We start from the raw sequence: 20941 nt of genomic DNA on the forward strand, positions 1-20941 counted from the left end.
ACTTATTTGTCCAATATTTCATTCAAAATGTGGCCTTTTTGGAGAGTTTTGGGGTGCCCGAAATGTCTCTATGATGAGTATGCATGACAAATACTCTCAGTTCATATGCCACAACTGTCAGGCACATTGCTCTCACATAACTGTGTGTTTGTGCAGGAGAATGTTGCTACTGAGATTTTTTTGTAGCTCTGAATTTTCAGTACCTGACTGTATTTTTGTTACTCACTCGCTTGAAAGTATGTAAATGTGAAGAAGCAAAATAATGAGATTTTTTTTTCAAAATAAAATGGTTACACTCATTCAAGCATTGCTGACAGGTGAACATATGTTGATTATTGGATAAATGTGTCTGCTAAATGTCTATAATTATTATAAGAAGAAGAAGAAGAAGAAGAAGAAGAAGAAGAAGAAGAAGAAGATTGCAGACACCTTTGCTGCTCTAAATCAGGCTGCCAGACTGAAAACACCTCAGTTACTTTCATCTTCACTTTGATTGACATGTGGCAAACAAAGGAACTGAGTGAGTGATTGTTGGAGCAGGCAGACAGCTTACCTTGAAAGGCTAAGAAACCTATACTGTCTCTAGGTGAAGTATAACAAAGTTTGCTAAACACTCCCATGCAATAATCTAAATCAATGAACATCAATGAGAAAATAATAGACGGCCGTGAAGCAACAATTACTTCTTGCAACTTGTATTGCATCATAAAGATCAGGGACCGTATACAGCAGCACAGCACAGACGAGACATGGTGTTGCTCTTTACTATGCAATAAAAATTATTTTAAAAAATGTTATTTTTATGTGCCCCTTGAGAGTCAAATTGTTGCATTTTCTAATAACATTTACAGTAAAAATGCATACTGATAATAATAATAATCGTAATGTGGATCCATTACACTTACAAATCCTGAAGAGGCTCCAATCCACTTCAAATGCTGCTTCACAGACACTGAATCAGCACTCTCCAACCCAGAAAGTCATTTTCGCCGTCACTTTCACTATTATCCATCTCCTCCAAAACTTCAAAAAGACGGAATCGACTTCTTTTGAGATGCTTTGGAACACTGCTCGCCATTTCGTTGGATTTTATAAATTTTACAGCTTGAAAAATGATCAGAAAACGGTAAGAAACCTTGATCCTACGTGCGTAACACTGCGCTCTTGTTTGCAAATATGTCTTGTTTACATACGCGCATCGATTACTCTTCAGTGGATTAGGCTACAAGCAAAGTCAAGGTATGAATGGAAAGCTTGTGACCTCCCTTACAACTTGATCACTGAGATTTCACCATCAACAGAAACATGCAAGGCCAGAGCAGCGAAACGCACTGCTAGTCGATCTGATTTGAACCGTGAGGTACTAGACACATTGCGAAGGGAATATCTCAGTGGTGAAATGGCGAATTCGAAAAATTCCTTCGCTGTTTGACGGTAGGAAACAACTTTTCTGATATTGAGTCCGTTTTTTTTGCTGTTTTGTTTTTGTAATAATATTACTGTGGCAGGCTGGCGAGTGGATAGAGGCCCAGAGACAGACTGCAGTTCAAAAAAATAACTATTTTATTATAAATAAACAAAAATAAAGTGCACAAGGGCAAAATAACAGATACTCAAACACAAATAAAGCAAAAACAAAACTCACAAAAATAAAGTTTCCAGGCTGGGCAATGCCTTCACTGGATTTAGAAAATTCAAAAACCACAAAACAAACACCAACCTGCTTCCTCAGCTCCCTCTCCCCAAATGAGAAGCAGAGGCCTCCTTTTATATCAGGTGGCTGGGCGCTGATTGATCGTTAATCAACCTAATCAACTAATCAACCCCAGCCACCTGAACATAATAAACCCAGGCAGGTAGGGGAAGTTAACCCCATCCCTGCCAATTTCTAAAGAGCAGAGCTTTGCTCTGCCACAATTACAGATTATTTTTTAAATATAATGTGTAATTGCAGTACCATGTCCCGCCCGCGGAACAGGGGGGAGTAAGTGGTTAAAGAATGGCTTGTTCTCCTTCAGCCCCTTTTAATTCCATTGTCTTCTCATCAGACACCAGCTGTCAGGCTGAGGATTATATGGAGCTTTAGAGGCCTGGAGCTCTGTAGCCACAGTGGTGCTGAACTTGTGGGGAAGTGTGTGTTCTGAAGAACCGTTTCTCATGGGAGTGTGTGTTCTGAAGAATCGTTTCTTAGGGCAGTGTGTTTTGAAGAACTTTCTCAGAGCAATGTGTTCTGAAGAATCACTTCTCAAGGCAGTGCGTGTTCTGAAGAATCGTTTCTTGGGGCAGTGTTTGTTCTGAAGAACCGTTTCTTGGGGCAGTGTGTGTTCTGAAGAACCGTTTCTCAGGGGAGTATGGGTTCTGAAGAATCGTTTCTCAGGGCAATGTGTTCTGAAGAATCGTTTCTCAGGGGAGTGTATGTTCTGAAAAACCTTCAGACACCTTGCAGGTGAAACATCTTGGTATCCCTGAATAGATTAACAGCAAATGAATTAAGGAAAAAGAGAAGCAACAGGCATAATAATGCACAAAAGAACTGTCCTAAGACACCTACAAACTTTAAGAAAATTATCAAACAAATCTTGTCAAACTTCACAAGAAATATGAACAGGAATTATGTTGTCCAATGAGACTAAAATATAACTTTTCCCCAAAAATGGACCACACCAAGCTAAGAAAAAAAAGGAAAAGTCTTCAATGAAGAAAACAATTGAAGGAAACAATGATAAAAAAAACTGGCTTTTGAGGGAAACAATGATAAAATTCTGGAATGCCGTTCGCAATCACCTGATTGCAGTCCAATAGAAATGTTTTGGCTGATTTGAAAAAACTGTAGCCAAGCATTGTGTATCCAATCTGTCTGAGCAGAAGGACATATGCAAGACAGAATGGGCCCAGATTTCACCAACAAGATGTAGCATATTGGTTAAGAATTATTGTAAATGAAATTGGAACGTTTCTATAATATCATTCAAAAATCTTACAAGGTCGTTGGAATGCAACACATTTAATTCATTATATGGTTCATGTTTGATTGACATCTGAAATATTAGTATAGCCCCTACTACCTTCCAAAATTATCTTTACTTGCAATGCAGCGTTGGCACTACAATGACAATGGTTCTGTTACTTGAGCAGCTGCAATGGGTCGAAGCTGATAGCTTTCCTTATTCGTTTGATCCAAACCAACAGTTCATCGTTTGAGCTCCTGATGATATGGACCTGTGGAAGGGTGGTGGGCAATTCACTGACACACAGGAGACACAGAACTGCAGTTGAAACGCCACTCCGGTGCACTGATTTACTTTGGCTGCAGAGGACTCTGTTATCCGTGGCCTGAATAATCAGGACAACAGAGTTACCAACATAGGTATCCAGTCAGGTTGATGCTGGCACACTCACAGGTGCTAAAAATAATAATGAAAACAAAGGGCAAAATGAAAAGAGAAAATAAAACACAGTAATAAAACTACAAAATAAAGGTGCTGCTTATGCAGTGCCCCCAATGCCGCTAAGCTGGTCAGCTTAGGTCTCCGTCCTACGCTCTGCTATGCACCCTACACTGGGGTGGCCAAGGTTCCCCTTCTAGTCACACACGTTCCCTTGGGTACATAACAAGTTATTTTATTGTTTACTTTCTCTAAGCTGGCTGTCTTCCTCAGCCATGCTTGCCTATTTTGTTCTCTCACTCCAGCCACTGGCGTTTCTGCCTTGCGTATGTTTACACTGACCTTCTCAGCCAGCATCTTGGGGTATTCCCAATCACGGCCAATTGAATGCATAACCAAGCGCAATACTTATGGGCAAAGTAATCTCCCAAGGCCTGCCTCTCAGCTACTTAGAGAGAGGGAAAGCCAACACACCCTCTTCCCCACCTCTCCGTGTCACCGCCATGACTGATGGATCTTACAATTACATCCCTAAAGTAGACAAATCTAAATGTAAAACTAAATTGCCAAAATGGTTTAATAGATCAATTAAAAAAAAAATTCAGCGAAAAAAGGCACTTTACAGAGCATTAAAAAGGGACCAAAAACAATGTACACAGAAAGAGTACACGGAACTGCAAACGCAAGTCAAAAAGGAAGTTAGAAAGTCCAAGAGAGAAATAGAAATGAACATTGCTAAGTTGGCTAAAACCAATTCCAAAATGTTTTTCCAATATTACAACAGCAAGAGAACATTCGAGGAGGAGATTAAATGTCTAAGAGATACAAATGGCAAAATCATAGATGAAGAAAAAAAATATAGCAAATATATTAAATGATTACTTTTCACAAGTTATAAGGAGGATATGGACAACATGCCCCACATGTCATCCTGTTCCTATCCAGTTTTAAATAACTTTAGCATAACTGAGGCAGAAGTGTTAAAGGGACTAGGAGCTCTTAAAATAAACAAATCCCCTGGGCTGGATGAGATCCTCCCAATAGTACTCAAAGAAATGAAAGAAGTAATTTACAAACCACTAACCAAGATCATGCAACAATCTCTTTACACGGGAGGTACCGACAGACTGGAAAATTGCAAACGTAATATCGATCCACAAAAAGGGAAACAAAACTGAACCAGGTAACTACAGACCAATAAGCCCGACTTCTATTATATGCAAACTTATGGAAAATTACCTATATGGTAACAATATCCTGGGAGACAGTCAACATGGTTTTAGGAAAGGGAGATCGTGTCTAACTAACCTGCTTGATTTTTTTGAGGATGCAACATCGATAATGGATAATTGCAAAGCATATGACATGGTTTATTTAGATTTCCAGTCCTGCATAAAAGATTAATTCTCAAACTGAGTGCAGTAGGGATTCAAGGAAACACATGTACATGGATTAGGGAGTGGTTAACATGTCAAAAACAGAAAGTACTGATTAGAGGAGAAACCTCAGAATGGAATGTGGTAACCAGTGGAGTACCACAGGGATCAGTATTAGGTCCTCTGCTATTCCTAATCTACATTAACGATTTAGATTCTGGTGTAGTAAGTAAACTTGTTAAATTTGCAGACGACACAAAAATAGGAGTGGCAAACACTGTTGCAGCAGCAAAGGTCATTCAAAATGATCTAGACAAGATTCAGAACTGGGCAGACACATGGCAAATGACATTTAATAGAGAAAAGTGTAAGGTACTGCACGCAGGAAATAAAAATGTGCATTATAAATATCATATGGTGAAAATTGGAGAAGGAATCTATGAAAAAGACCTAGTTCTTGTTGACTCAGAAATGTCTTCATCTAGACAATGTGGGGAAGCTATAAAAAAGGTTAACAAGATGCTCGGATACATTGTGAAAAGTGTTGAATTTAAATCAAGGGAATTAATGTTAAAACTGTACAATGCATTAGTAAGAATATTGTGTTCAGTTCTGGTCACCTCGCAACAAAAAGGATATTGCTGCTCTAGAAAGAGTGCAAAGAAGAGCGACCAGAATTATTCTGGGTTTAAAAGGCATGTCATATGCAGACAGCCTAAAATAATTGAAACTATTTAGTCTTGAACAAAGAAGACTACGCGGTGACCTAATTCAAGCATTCAAAATTCTAAAAGGTATTGACAATGTCGGCCAAGGGACTTTTTCGACCTGAAAAAAAAAATAAGCACCAGGGGTCACAAATGGAGATTAGACAAAGGGACATTCAGAACAGAAAATAGGAGGCACTTTTTTACACAGAGAATCGTGAGGGTCTGGAATCAACTCCCCAGTAATGTTGAAGCTGACACCCTGGGATCCTTCAAGAAGCTGCTTGATGAGATTCTGGGATCAATAAGCTACTAACAACCAAACGAGCAAGATGAGCCGAATGGCCTCCTCTCATTTGTAAACTTTGTTATGTTCTTATGTTCTAATGCAACAAAAATAAACAGTGTATATATACTGTAAATATATTATGAATTATTTTAATTATGTTTCATTGTTTCCGCGTACACTGATCTAAGGTTTTGGCTACCCTGGTCTCACACTGTTTATTATTACCTAGACATAAGAACATAAGAAAGTTTACAAACGAGAGGAGGCCATTCGGCCCATCTTGCTCGTTTGGTTGTTAGTAGCTTATTGATCCCAAAATCTCATCAAGCAGCTTCTTGAAGGATCCCAGGGTGTCAGCTTCAACAACATTACTGGGGAGTTGATTCCAGACCCTTACGATTCTCTGTGTAAAAAAGTGTCTCCTATTTTCTGTTCTGAATGCCCCTTTTTCTAAACTCCATTTGTGACCCCTGGTCCTTGTTTCTTTTTTCAGGCTGAAAAAGTCCCTTGGGTCGACACTGTCAATACCTTTTAGAATTTTGAATGCTTGAATTAGGTCGCCACGTAGTCTTCTTTGTTCAAGACTGAACAGATTCAATTCTTTTAGCCTGTCTGCATATGACATGCCTTTTAAGCCCGGAATAATTCTGGTCGCTCTTCTTTGCACTCTTTCTAGAGCAGCAATATCTTTTTTATAGCGAGGTGACCAGAACTGAACACAATATTCAAGATGAGGTCTTACTAGTGCATTGTACAGTTTTAACATTACTTCCCTTGATTTAAATTCAACACTTTCCACAATGTATCCGAGCATCTTGTTAGCCTTTTTTATAGCTTCCCCACATTGTCTAGATGAAGACATTTCTGAGTCAACAAGAACTCCTAGGTCTTTTTCATAGATTCCTTCTCCAATTTCAATATCTCCCATATGATATTTATAACGTACATTTTTATTTCCTGCGTGCAGTACCTTACACTTTTCTCTATTAAATGTCATTTGCCATGTGTCTGCCCAGTTCTGAATCTTGTCTAGATCATTTTGAATGACCTTTGCTGCTGCAACAGTGTTTGCCACTCCTCCTACTTTTGTGTCGTCTGCAAATTTAACAAGTTTGCTTACTATACCAGAATCTAAATCATTAATGTAGATTAGGAATAGCAGAGGACCTAATACTGATCCCTGTGGTACACCGCTGGTTACCACACTCCATTCTGAGGTTTTTCCTCTAATCAGTACTTTCTGTTTTCTACATGTTAACCACTCCCTAATCCATGTACATGTGTTTCCTTGAATCCCAACTGCGTTCAGTTTGAGAATTAATCTTTTGTGCGGGACTTTGTCAAAAGCTTTCTGGAAATCTAAATAAACCATGTCATATGCTTTGCAATTATCCATTATCGATGTTGCATCCTCAAAAAAATCAAGCAAGTTAGTTAGACACGATCTCCCTTTCCTAAAACCATGTTGACTGTCTCCCAGTACCCTGTTACCATATAGGTCATTTTCCATTTTGGATCTTATTATAGTTTCCATAAGTTTGCATATAATAGAAGTCAGGCTTACTGGTCTGTAGTTACCTGGTTCAGTTTTGTTTCCCTTTTTGTGGATCGGTATTACGTTTGCAATTTTCCAGTCTGTCGGTACCACCCCTGTGTCAAGAGACTGCTGCATGATCTTGGTTAGCGGTTTGTAAATTACTTCTTTCATTTCTTTGAGTACTACTGGGAGGATCTCATCCGGCCCAGGGGATTTGTTTATTTTAAGAGCTCCTAGTCCCTTTAACACTTCTGCCTCAGTTATGCTAAAGTTATTTAAAACTGGATAGGAACTGGATGACATGTGGGGCATGTTGTCAGTATCTTCCTTTGTAAAAACTTGTGAAAAGTAATCATTTAACATATTTGCTATTTTTTTTTCTTCATCTACGATTTTGCCATTTGTATCTCTTAAACATTTAATCTCCTCTTCTCTTGCTGTTGTAATATTGGAAAAACATTTTGGAATTGGTTTTAGCTCCCTTAGCAATGTTCATTTCTATTTCTCTCTTGGCCTTTCTAACTTCCTTTTTGACTTGTGTTTGCAGTTCTGTGTACTCTTTCTGCGTACTTTCTTTTTGGTCCTTTTTTAATGCTCTGTAAAGTGCCTTTTTTCGCTGAATATTTTTTTTAATTGATCTATTAAACCATTTTGGCCATTTAGTTTTACATTTAGATTTGTCTACTTTAGGGATATAATTGTTTTGCGCCTCTAGTACTACATTTTTGAAGAACAACCATCCTTCTTCTGTGGGTGTTTTCTCTATTTTACTCCAATCTACTTCTGTTAGTCTCTGTTTCATACCTTCATAGTTTGCTTTTCTAAAATTGTAAACCTTAGCTTTAGTCATTACTTTTGGGGATTTAAAAAACACTTCAAATGAGACCATGTTGTGGTCTGAGTTTGCCAGTGGTTCTCTGACCTCTGTTTTAGTTATTCTATCTTCGTTATTTGAAAAGACTAAATCAAGGCATGCCTCCCCTCTAGTGGGTGCCTTGACAAATTGTGTTAGGAAGCAGTCATTTGTCATTTCCACCATTTCTATTTCATCCTTCGCGCTACCCACCGGGTTTTCCCATTTTATTTGGGGGAAGTTGAAATCCCCCATTAGTATGGCTTCTCCTTTGCTACACACATTTCTAATGTCATTGTATAACAGATTATTGTGCTCACCGTCTGAATCTGGCGGTCTATAGCATGCTCCTATTATTATGCCTTTTGAATTTTTGTCCGTTATTCTGACCCATATTGATTCGGTTTTATTTTCTTTGTCCAGGTTTAACACCTGGGCTTCAAGACTGTTTCTTATGTATAGCGCTACCCCTCCTCCTCTTCTGTCCTGCCTGTCTTTCCTATACAGTGTATACCCACAAATATTATATTCGTCCCCATCACTCTCAGACAACCAAGTTTCTGTAACACCTATCACATCATAGTTACCTGTTAGTGCAGTAGCTTCAAGTTCTAGAATTTTGTTTCTGATACTTCTAGCATTTAGATAAATACATTTAATGGTTGTCTTACCTGAGTTGTTGTTCTTGTTTTGATGCGGTCTCCCTTCTGTTTTTTTGTTGATTTCTCCCCCCTTCCTTTCTAGTTTAAATGCTTCCGAACCTGCTCGAGGATCTTTTCTCCGAGTAGACTAGTTCCCTTGTTATTTAAATGCAGTCCATCCCGTCTATACAGATAGTCCTCGTTGTAGAATGTGGTCCAATGATCAAGATAGGTGAAGCCTTCCCGTGTGCACCACGTCTTCAGCCATGCGTTTTGATTAATTATTTCCAGCTGTCCATATGGTCCTTTGCAAGGTGCGGGTAGTATACCAGAAAATACCACAGTTTTGGTTTTCTCTTTTAATTTCCTTCCTAGCTCTCTGAATTTGTTTTGCAGGGATTTTGGTCTGTCTCTTCCAATGTTGTTTGTACCAATGTGGACGACTACTACCGGGTCGTCTCCTGTTCGTTCTAGGAGCCTGTCCACGTTCTCAGTGATGTGCTTGACTGAGGCTCCCGGAAGGCAGCACACTGTTGTAGTAAGGGGGTCCAAACTGCGAATTGAACTTGCTGTGTTTCTCAATATGGAGTCCCCAACAATCATGACCTCCCTTCTTTTTGCTGTCTGGTCACCACTGTCAATAGGGTCCTGGATGTTGTTCCTTTCATTCTCTTGTTGTTGGTTCTGCTCATCAAAATTCTGAAGTGACTCAAATCTGTTGGTTGTTTTGATTTCTGGTGGTTGTGTTTGATGAAGTTTCTTTTTTTCCCTGCTTCTGCCTACCTGAACCCAGCTGTTCTGACCTTCTATCTCCCTGGTGGCTTTCAGTCTGTTAGGGGTGATGCAGACTTCCATGAATTGTGGGTGTGCCAGTTCCTCAAGATCCTGTTGCTGTCTCACTTCTTCCAGCTCCATTTCTAGCATACTTACTAGTTTATGCAAATCCTGGATCGCGCGGCACTTTAGGCACACTTGGTTTAGCTCCGCTGGGTTTTCTCGGATTTCCCACATCAAGCAGGTGTCACAGATTACTGTCTTGAAGACCATGTTGAGGTTTTTTTTTTTTTTAAGTTTAGTTTCTTCTGCAGCTGTCAACCTGCTTTCAAACTGCTTCGAAACTGCTCTGTACTTTTCCACGCCTGTACTTCTCCCACTTGCTGTCGCTGGGAAGACTGCCTCGTTTAACTGCGTTGTTCTGCTGTGCTGTTGGCTCCTCCCCTCGCCAGTGTCTCAGAACGGCGCTGAATTTGAATCAGCTGCTCCGAGTTTCAGCTTGTTTGTTATCAGAAAAACACACGTGGCTGTTTGACTTTGAGCTGCTGCTGTGTTTCCCCAATGTCCTCTGTTTTCTGATTAAAGCAATTCAAGATGCAATTTCTCCTTTCTGCTTCGAAACTGCTCTGTACTTTTCCACGCCTGTACTTCTCCCACTCGCTGTCGCTGGGAAGACTGCCTCGTTTAACTGCGTTGTTCTGCTGTGCTGTTGGCTCCTCCCCTCGCCCGTGTCTCAAAACGGCGCTGAATTTGAATCAGCTGCTCCGAGTTTCAGCTTGTTTGTTATCAGAAAAACACACGCGGCTGTTTGACTTTGAGCTGCTGCTGTGTTTCCCCAATGTCCTCTGTTTTCTGATTAAAGCAATTCAAGATGCAATTTCTCCTTTCTACATCTTCTGCCCTAAACCCATGAAGTCTCAAAAAGCATATGAATCAGTGTCATATGTATTGTATGCACATAATCATCCAAATAGTCACAAGCACTGCACTACATGTGGCAATATATTGACACTATTCTGTATTTTATAACAAAGTTACAACTTTGCTAAATCTTTTCATTTCAAACTGCATCCATACCTGCATCCATAGTGTCTGCCGCTATACAGTAATTGGACCCATAAACCAGCATGTGATTAGAACTTGCATTTCTGCATAAAAACAACTTTCTCTGATGCCACAAAAAGTCTTGTTATTTGTTCACAGTCTTTCCCATAAAGGTGGAAATGAAGTAAATGTATTATTTTTTTGTTGAGTAGCCAAAATAGTTTTTGTCAGAGAAATCTGCTTTAGGCACAATGTGAAATTACAGTTAAGCATAAGAAAAGGCCAACCAATAAATGTTAACAGAAGCTGACACATGGCGGTTTCCCTAGCAACCAGTAGCAGCACTCATCAGGGTCAGTTAAAATATTTGCGGAACTGACACAAAGCTGGCAGTAGTTGACCATTTAAAGTCTTGCGGTGGTTCCAGTATTTTATGACTTAACTTGGCCTGTATAAAATCCAGCTGATGACGACAGCTCTGGGGTCTATCCTTTGAATGCAAATAAATTTGTTTTTTTATTGAAATACAAGGCTTGTTTTTAAGCCATGCACAGGTTCCTCAGGCTAAACTCTGATTGGTTGCAGTAATCAACCCACAGTAAACAATGTAATGTACAACACAACTATCAGTCAATGTGCTTTGCAGAAGGCTTTACAGTAGAAAAATCAACCAGCATATGTTATGGGAACAGTAACTGAATTTTCAGTAGCTAAAAAGACCTGGTTTGTCAATGGTTAAGTTAATAACAAATGTTCATGACCACCTTTAATGACCACATTCTTTTTTTTTTTTTAGGTGCTCCAAGTGAGGACCCCAAATTCCCTAAAGTTCTGTGGCCGCCCCCTGATCTGTGCCCCCAGTGTCACAGTGAGTTGAAAGGGGAGCATTTCTGGAAGATGGATCACATCTGGGAATTCCTCGGAGCTTATTTCTCCCCGGATCGCATCCTACCAGACTACCTGGAGGGGGAAGAGGAACTTCTAACCAGGCAGAGAGAGAAGCTAGCTACCAGGAAGAAAGAGGCAGCCAGGTTGGCCGAGCGGAAAGCTAGAGGGCCAGAAGAGGTGGCTGGAGGACAGGTGGCAGATGTGGGGAAAGGGGAACCAGAGGTCGGTGAGGGAGAAGAGGAAGGTGAAGAGGAAGGAGAAGAGATGGGGAATCAGAAAGAGGGAGGAGTGCAAGAAGAAACAGCTAACCATGCACCATGGGAGAACCCTGAGCTCCCGAGGAATCACAAGCCCAGCATCATCAACATGAAGCAGAGAGAGATGGAGGAAGACATCGTGGATTTAGACTCTTTCGTTGACAAGCATTATAAAAGCAAAGCCCTTCGTGCTCACAGGAGATCCATCCAAAAAAGAGAAGACAAACGCAGGCCTCTGCAGATCCAGCCAGAGGATTCAGAGGCAGGGGATTATGTGGTGGTTCAAAGCCACCTGAGGAAGCGCGGTCTGGGGTACGTGATGGCCAGGGAGGTGCCCCTCCAGAAGCAGCACTGGCTCTCCATGCTCAGTGTGGGCTTCTCCAGGTTGGACATCAGCTTGTGTGTCCTGCTGTACTTCCTGTCATCCATGTGCCTTCTGGGAATGTATCTGTTTTTGAAGATGAGGCTGCGCATGCCCCGAGTGAAGCTCGCCCTACTAGGAAAGTCACCCCTTTGATTGTCATTAATGGATTGTTCCAAGTGCCTTGGGGAGTGGGAAGTGTCCAATGGGCACAACAGACACAAAATGTTTTGTTGATTTTCGTTCTAAATAATACCTGATTAATATAAAAATTATAATTATCAAAATTACAAATTACAATTAAATAAAAAATAAAAATTGAGTAATTCAGTAATTTGACTTTCAATGTAAAATACCAGTTATGAAGGAACACGTTTTTTAATGTATTGGTATCAACAATTAAATTCCCCAACTCAGAAATGTGATTTGTTGTTATGAAAATTATAATTCTTGACATCACACTTAGGTTTCAAAGTTTGCCACCCAAGATGGTGCTTTCCTGCAGATGGTTGCTAAAACATGTTTCTTTCTCTAAGTTTAAGCAATACAAGACAACTTGTTCAACCAAATGGTCAGATTAAGAATGGAAGCCTTTCCATTTTTTCAGACTTGCTTATTTTACACATTATGTTGTCGTCCTCAGTAGTGAAGCAGAGATCTCTTTTCATTTTAGAGCCCCAAGGTTAGATTCCTATAATGCCATGAATAACTGGCACCCCCTTTGTACAACAATGTGGAAACTGTGAATTACAGTGCACTGCGACTTAAACCTTTTCTCCACTATCAAGTACAGACATGAGTCTGGATCAGGGTGCTTTGAACATCTGGGATTAAGATGTCCCTTTCAATTACTTAAGAGAACCTCCAGGATAAAGTTGAACAGTTGTGGGGCTCCCAAGTGGCGCATCTGGTAAAATCACTCCACATGGAGCGCAGAATGCACTCTATAGCCTGGAAGTCACCAGTTCAAGTCCAGGCTCTTCCACTGCTGATCATTAATGAGAGCTCCCAAGGGGTGGCACATAGTTGGTCAAGTGTCATCCAGGTGGGGAGGGCTTAGGTCAGCCAGGGTGTCCTAGCTCACCATGCACCAGCAACCCTTGTAGACTGGCCGGGCACATGTAGGCTTGCCTTTAAGCTGCCCAGAGCTGCATTGTCCTCCGATGCTGCAACTCCGAGTTGGCTGTATAGTGGGCCTGAAGACCGAGAAAAAAATCAGTAGGCTGACATCACACATTTTGGAGGGTGGGAGTGGTGAGCTAAGCCTAAAATAATACAAATTGGCTATTTCAAATTGAGAGAAAAATTAGGTAAAAATCAATTACTGACTACTAAATTTTAAAAAAAAAGTTGAATTGCCTGTATTGCTTTAACGTACTTAATGTTAATATTGCATTTGTATTGATAGTTTTTGCCATTTTGCACCCTTGTGGCATGCAAGTGACCAATTGTCCTCTTCAAACTGTGCTCAACAGATTAATAACACACTAAAATAAAAATCAGTTCTGTTTTTTTAAGGTCAGGCAAGCATATTGGAGAGGAAGTATAAATGAAGACCATCTAGACATTCCTTATGGGTGATTTGTTAGTTTCAATACAGCAAATATCCCCCGAGATATTTTCACAGTCAATAAATAACTCTATGGTTGGCTCCCCTGGACACTGGCTTATGTTGCTTGTTGCTTGTTGTGGTTCAATCTTTCTGATCCTTTGCTCTTTCTAACTGGCTTCTCTGAGGAACGCTGCCGGTGTAGTCACAGTATTGAACCTGCTGTGTTTTGGACGATGTAACAATCACCCATGGGGAATTTGTTTTATTTTATCTCATTTATAGTTGCCTGGCAGTTATAGTTGCCTGTCATATTGCTTGGTTTCCTATTAACATGATTGCTTCAAAACCACTGAATGGATGGCCTTCTAGTTTTAATGGGTGAATGCTCATTATGTGAAGGAGAGTTGAGTCTGGTTTGAAGAGGATCCTATATGGTTAACCATTTCTACAATACAGCTCTGAATAACCGTCTCTCAATCCAAGCCTCTCAACAAGTGAACTTGTACAACATGCTGCATATTGATTAACTGCAATAGCTACTCAACTCATACTACTGCCCTACAACTAAGCTTGAAAATGTTTAGTTCATGAATCTAGTGGAGCTGCCCATTCATGTGTCACAATTTTTCTGCTTCTCCAATTGTGATATAGCGTGCTAAAGACATTCGTAGCACAAGTTAATGATAACATCGTACAAATGTGCCTCGTTTCACTTCTCATACTTGTTCTTTCTTTCATGATACTGACAGCTCTAGTGTTTTTACAGTTGCTGTGATTAGGGTATCTCGAGCTTATAGATTTGTAGTTTTGGTGTTGCCAAAGTGAAAGCTGCAGCACATTTTCCTTTGAAACCATTTCTTTCCTTCGCTTGAAAGATGTTTTGTAATGTCTGTTATAATGGAATGTTGTACTGTTCAGTCTACCTGGTTCTGTTTGCTACTGACTCATTGGATGGTCTCCAGCGCAACCGTAGTAGTACTCCCTTGTGTTCACATCTACACCGCTGTCTGTTTTTTTTTTTTTTTTTTGTTGGTTTTTCGTCAGTCAACAGTATCACAAAATGGGCTGTGAATTTTAACTTTACAGGTATAATCCACTCCTTTGTCTCAAAAGGGAGTGTCTCAAAGCTGATTTATTTTCAGAAGATAATCTTAGCTAGGTCTCTCATATGTTGCAATTATAGCTGGGTTCCAGACAGAGCAGTGTAAAATATTGTATTACTGGGCAACAATTACTCAGTTTGACCCGGTACCTGAAGTGGCTGTTTACCATGAACCAACATGTGCAAAATGAACTAGTGTCTTATTGCAATGTATTTTACAACATTTTCTGGAGCCAGGCACCCATCCTTTCTGTGCTATCAGACACTCATTAGATCACTTCCTCAATCCTAACGGGGGCTGAATGAGTCCCAGTTCAAACTGGTTCAATCTCAGGACTGTGTTGAGCTTGGAGGGTAGATGGTAAACGTGGCATAGTGTGTGGGATTGAGCGCCTTCTTTGTGGATGCCCTGGCATGATAATAAACTTTATTGGAACGAAATCCACTTTGTGGACCTTTTCCTTTGTGATATCCCTTTTGCGGGGCACTCAAGGCTGACAAGACAAGGGAGCAGATATTGGCTCGATTCTATTGGGTAGGTCTTCATACTGGTGTCAAAATATATACCCAGAGGTAGTTCCATTGAGGGCCACTAGTGCGGCGGCGATAGCCACAGAGTTAGTACAGATTATGGCTAGAGTAAGGATCCCTAAGGACATATTTTTATTATCCACAGATGGACAGTTTGGTGGAACGATTTAATTAGACCCTGAAGTCGATGCTGAGATGGTTTGTAACGCAAGAGCAGAAACTTTGGGCATTGCTTCTTCCCTACCTCCTTTTTTTTAGTGAGAGAGGTGCAGCATTGCTTGACAGGGTTTTTCCCCTTCAAGCTTTTGTATGGTCGTAAGCCTCACGACATCCTGGATCTGTTGAGAGAGGGGTGGAAGGAGCACAAAGGCTCATCCAAAAATATAGTGAAGCATGTGCTCCTACTAAGAGATCACCTGGATTTGGTCGGTCATTTGGCCCAGGACAACCTCAAATCGGCTCAGAACCGGCAACGGCAGCATTACAACAAAAATGCACTAATTCAAACTTTTCGACCAGGAGACAACATAATTCTGCTACTTCCCTCATCAGAATCGAAATTATGTGCTAAATGGCAGAGGCCATATGAAGTAATTCGGGCTATAGGAAAGGTGAATTATGAAATTTGACAGCCCAAATGCCGTAACAAACATGAAATTTATCATGTAAATTTATTAAAGCCTGGCAGGCAAGGGAGGTCTTCTTTATAGCCCCAGGCAATGTAGAGGATGATTTAGGCCCCTGTCCAGAAATTCCTCGAGACTCCAGTGTCTCCTAAACAACAATTGGGAACAATTGGCTGCAAATCAGCAAGGGGAACTGTGTAAGCTTTATTGAGAAGTTCATCGATGTTTTTTCTGACTTGCCCGGCAGGACTAACTTGGTTGAATATGACCTTGTCTCACCCTCAGGTGTCACAGTAAGAGAGAGACCTTACTTAAAGTCGTCAAAGTGGCATTCGCAAAGAGGTATGGGACATGCTCGAACTTGGGGCGATTGAGCCTTCCAGGAGTGAGTGGTGCAGTCCAATTGTCATAGTGGCCAAGAAAGATGGCACCAACCTTCTATGTTGACTCACAGACAGTAAACATTAAGTTTGATGCATACCCTATGCCTCGGGCCGATGAACTTCTAGATAGACTGGGAAAGGCAATGTTTATCTCTACTCTGGACCTGACAGAGTGATACTGGCAGATCCCCTTAACTCGCAATTCTAGAGAGAAACCCATTATTTTTCAACACCAAAAGGGCTGTTCCACTTTAGAACCATGCTGTTTGGGATACATGGTACGCCCGCTGCCTTTCCAAGATTGATGTACCATGTTTTATGCCCACATCATGAATATGCGCCAGCGTATATTGATGATGTGGTGATTTACAGCTCTACCTGGCGAGCGCACTTGGCTAGGTTTATAGCCGTCCTTCAGTCTCTAAGGGTAGCCCAGCTGACAGTTAACTTGAGAAAATGGGCATTTGCCAAGACAGAAACACAATATTTGGGATTTTTATGGGAAATGGAAGGGTGAGCCCCGTTGTCACCAAAATCCATGCTTTGGTCTATGCAGCGATCCACAAAACTAAGACTCTGGTGAGGTCACTACTGGGATTAGCCGGTTATTACCACATGGTACATCGTGCGAGGAAAGACTACCAAAATGCAGATTCTTTTTCCTAGGAGAAGGGGAGTAGTGGGAAAGATAGATTCAGCCGAGTGTTCCTTCGGCCCCACTCTGAGAGGTGGGTATGTGACAGAAATACAATGATTCTTTGTTGTAAATCTCCCTCCTGGCCTGTGAGGGTGCTAAGCAGTGAGAACAGAGTTCCCTGGATGGGCTGGCTTGATAGTTCTTTCCCAGGGTTCAAGGGAAGTCAGCCAGCTAGAAAGGGGGCGGGACTCGGAAGGGAAACGATGTGGCAACATTGGAGAGGCGGTTGCACTCATTTACCGAGGGGTCATGTGTGACGGCATAAAAGGGGATGGAGAATCGCAATCTGTTCCTTCATGCCTCTATTCCTTTATGCATTGAACCTAGAAGGACTGTGAAGGACCCAGGTTGAAACTGTGACCAGTATCGTGAGTGTTTTATTTGTTTTTTCTGTACGTAATTTGTCTTGTTTGTCACTTGCTAGACAGCGAACACGTTCTGGAGTTTGTAACGATCACTCTGCACAACTGAGAAGCAGTTGTACTGTCCTCCCTAAGGAGATACTCCTGGCCCAATATCTATAATTAACTAGGTCAGCAAGAGTGACAGACAGCAAAAGCAGGGACGTCAGAGGTGTCAATTTCACAAACAAATGGTTTATTGTTGTAAACTATAATGTAATAAATGAAATATAATGGCAACAACTTATTGTAGTAACTAACAGTTAGTGGAAGGTACAAGTGAGTAAGAAAGTAGTTAATTAAACAAACATCCAAACACTAAAGCAAAATGAATGCGGTGCCCGGTAGGCCTCCCATCAACCCACACCCACAAACACGACACTAATACAAAACCAACACACCGACAGGCAAAAGAGGCAAAGGTGAATGAGTAAGCATATAGGGAAAACAATTACAAAGACAGTCTTGATGGCAATGGATGATAAATGAAATTTAGGCCTAACAAGTCAAGTGACGTAATGCAGATGAAATCCAAAGTAACAAAAGAACAAAACCAAAACTCCAGTAACCCAAGTATCAAAGGAAAGTAGAAAAAAACAGCAAACAGAAAAGGAATAATCTCACCAACAAATAATGAAGTCCCGATAGAGTCCTGTACTGATGATGGTGGATGAAGGTTGATGAAAAAATAGCGATCGTAGAAATGGAGAGTCTGTTGAGTAGTACCGGGCTGAGTGGTGAACAGCCGTTTGGAAAATGCAGGAGGATCAGGAACAAAATGGAGACTGAACACACTAACATAAACAAACCCTAAACAGACCTTGAACAGCAAATAAACTTAAACAAGTAACAGTGGAAACAAAAAAAGAAAGGTTTAGACAAAGTACAAGATTTTGAAAAGAGTAAATGGATGCACCAGTATTTATCTAAATTAGTTCAAGTTACTCTGTTAATTAAGTAATATGCTGTTTGTTTGTAAATTGATTCCTCAAGAGAAAATGGAGTCCTCCTTGGCCAAGCCAGCCAGCTTTAATACAGGCACTGGCTTCCAAGGAGCTCTGAGATTGGAGGAGTGGATATCTGAATGAGCCAATGGGGGGAGAGGATGAAGAGAGGGTGATAGCAAGGAACTATGGGAAATTGAGTTTAACCTGGCCAGGCTATTGTCCCTAATTAAAGAGACAGGTGGGTGAACTTACATCCACTTCATGGAGCAAGTGAATTGCTACAAGTTGTCACCGTGGGCCATCACAAAGCCAGAACAACACTTCACGATTGTCACAATAAAACCTGTATCACCCATCATGAGCACTACTGCACACACACAGGACTGGTGACTGTGTATGTATTATTATGGTGTGGATGTTGTTTATTATTTGGGACTGCATTCCCCTTGTTATTTATCTTGTGCAGTACACATTGGTGTGTGTTGCCGGGGGATTATTGTTGGTTGCCAGACCTGGAAATTATAAATAAAACATTTTCAAACCGGACTACAAATCTCTCTGTCTGTCTCATTCATGTACTGCATCACTCCTGCATGGGTATCCACTCAGCCACTTGTTCACAGTACTTCACTTAGTTTCTTACAAGTTTTTCCAAGTTCATATCTTGTTGAAATTTCACAAATTGAAACAGATTTCTACAATGCCAGAGCACCAAATTATTTTATTATTAATGCTATTACTTGTTGTTTTATTAAAATACTATAATATTTTAGTATTTAGTATTAGTATTTTAGTATTACATATTGGAGGCAAATCCGTACTAAATCCCCTAGCCACAGTCATCGGTCATACCTAGAACATGGATCCATTTTAGCACTGTTCTTGTAAAATGTATTTTTCTTTAAAATTATTTGGAAGTATCTGAAGAGCAGGCAATTGTCTATTCAAGCTACCATTCAGTATGCAAGCCATCCGAGTGGGGTAAAACAGGGACAATGCCCCACTTCCAATTCACTTTGTTTGAATAATGTTTGGTGCCATAATTTCAATATACATTCCTTTTCAATATACATTTAATGTGCCCAATTATTTGACACCAGTTTTTCTCCCCAATTTAAAATATCTAATTATGTTCCTCACTGCAGCAATCCCCACCACAACAGCTCAGGAGAACTAAAAGTCGGTGGCATCCTCTGATCGCACTGCCAAGCCAGTTACCTCTTTACAACAACCAGGAGCTCCACAGCGGATATGGGAAGGCTGGTGCAGGTGTCCAATTTGAGGTCACTGAGGTCAAGGGTTGCTGTAGAGTATGTGGTGACAAGCCCTGGTGATTTTGTCTTAATGCACAGAAGCTCCAGAGTCAATGTGACGTTACCTCTAGAATCACCAACGAAGATTAGCAAGACCTGGGTGACTAGAACTCGCCCTGAACACTACACGGTTGTGCCTTTACCAGGAAACTATCGAACCCATGTAATCATAGGTGCTTTAATTGTATAACTGAAAATGTGAATAAAAGGTAATTTTAGAAAAAAATTGTAATCTCGATATTGGAGCAACAGTCTGCAAAGATCTTAAAAAGGTTAAGAAATCACATCCTGCAATAATAATCTTGGCAATTCTATTCCAAATAGAGATAACCTCCAGGTTTTAAACTCCATAAATCCATTAATTAAATAATGCTACATTTTATTGCTAGTCTCTCCTTTCTGACAGCATTCACCTTCCCCATGTTTATGAGTGGTCCTGAATGCCAGACATTTTTAATATATTTGCTGCGTCTCCACTGAATTTAATAATACTATAAAGCTTCAGCATGTTCCATGGAAACAGAGTGGTGAATTTATTAAAAAGAGGGAGAAAGCATGAATATATGATACTCCGAGCACACTTGATCTCAGCAGTGACCCTGTTTTTTACATTTACCCCAAAAGGTGGAGTCAAGCAGGGTCAAAATAATCTCATTTTATTGCTTCCCCCCTTCTTATCCCCTACTGTAATTCAGCTCAGTTAAAATGCTACCCTTTATCATGCATCTCATTTCCAAAGTGCTGCATTCTGATAATAAATGTATTTTTGTGTGTGTGTATTATAATCATGCGGAATACATCACATGCCTTTGTTATATTTTTCATATTCATTATTTAGTGCAATCTTTTACATTGAGCATGCACATATGTCTTAACTTTTTTATGCATAACATACAAGGGCAAATTATGCACATGCTGAATAAGACATTTGCTTTTCATGGTATTTCTTACTCTAAGAGCACAATTTGCTTTTTTAAAACCATATGGAAAGAGTTTTGCAGAGGAACAATATAATGAGTGTTTAGACATGATTCTGAGAGCTCTACTGAAACATCTGTGTTTTAAAGTCACCAGGATGGGACGACTGAGGCAGGCAGTGATACAAAGTGAATCTAAACAAGAACAATAACTCATCAGGCAAGATAGCTCTTATTTTCACACCTGTACCATATCAGAAAATCCAAATCATCTGCTTGGAATCGATGGGGGGGTTGTGGCAATTTGACCGGTGATTGTGAACAGGTGTAGAGGTGATGCAGTGCAAAAGGAATCGTAA

General features: G+C 40.4%; 1 protein-coding gene across 3 annotated transcripts in view; it reads left to right on the forward strand.

The window, feature by feature from the left end:
• The window catches only part of LOC121326738 (sulfhydryl oxidase 1-like), a 156271-nt gene extending 140564 nt beyond the window's left edge, over window positions 1-15707 (forward strand). For all 3 annotated transcript variants that reach the window (XM_041270173.1, XM_041270174.1, XM_041270175.1), the window contains one exon: window positions 11404-15707. In XM_041270173.1, coding sequence (XP_041126107.1) covers window positions 11404-12269 — 866 coding nt within the window. In that variant the 3' untranslated portion in view covers window positions 12270-15707. The remainder of the gene's footprint in view (window positions 1-11403) is intronic.
• The last annotated feature ends 5234 nt before the right edge of the window (window positions 15708-20941 follow it).

Source organism: Polyodon spathula, chromosome 14 (genome assembly GCF_017654505.1).
Source record: "Polyodon spathula isolate WHYD16114869_AA chromosome 14, ASM1765450v1, whole genome shotgun sequence".
NCBI lineage: Eukaryota > Metazoa > Chordata > Actinopteri > Acipenseriformes > Polyodontidae > Polyodon > Polyodon spathula.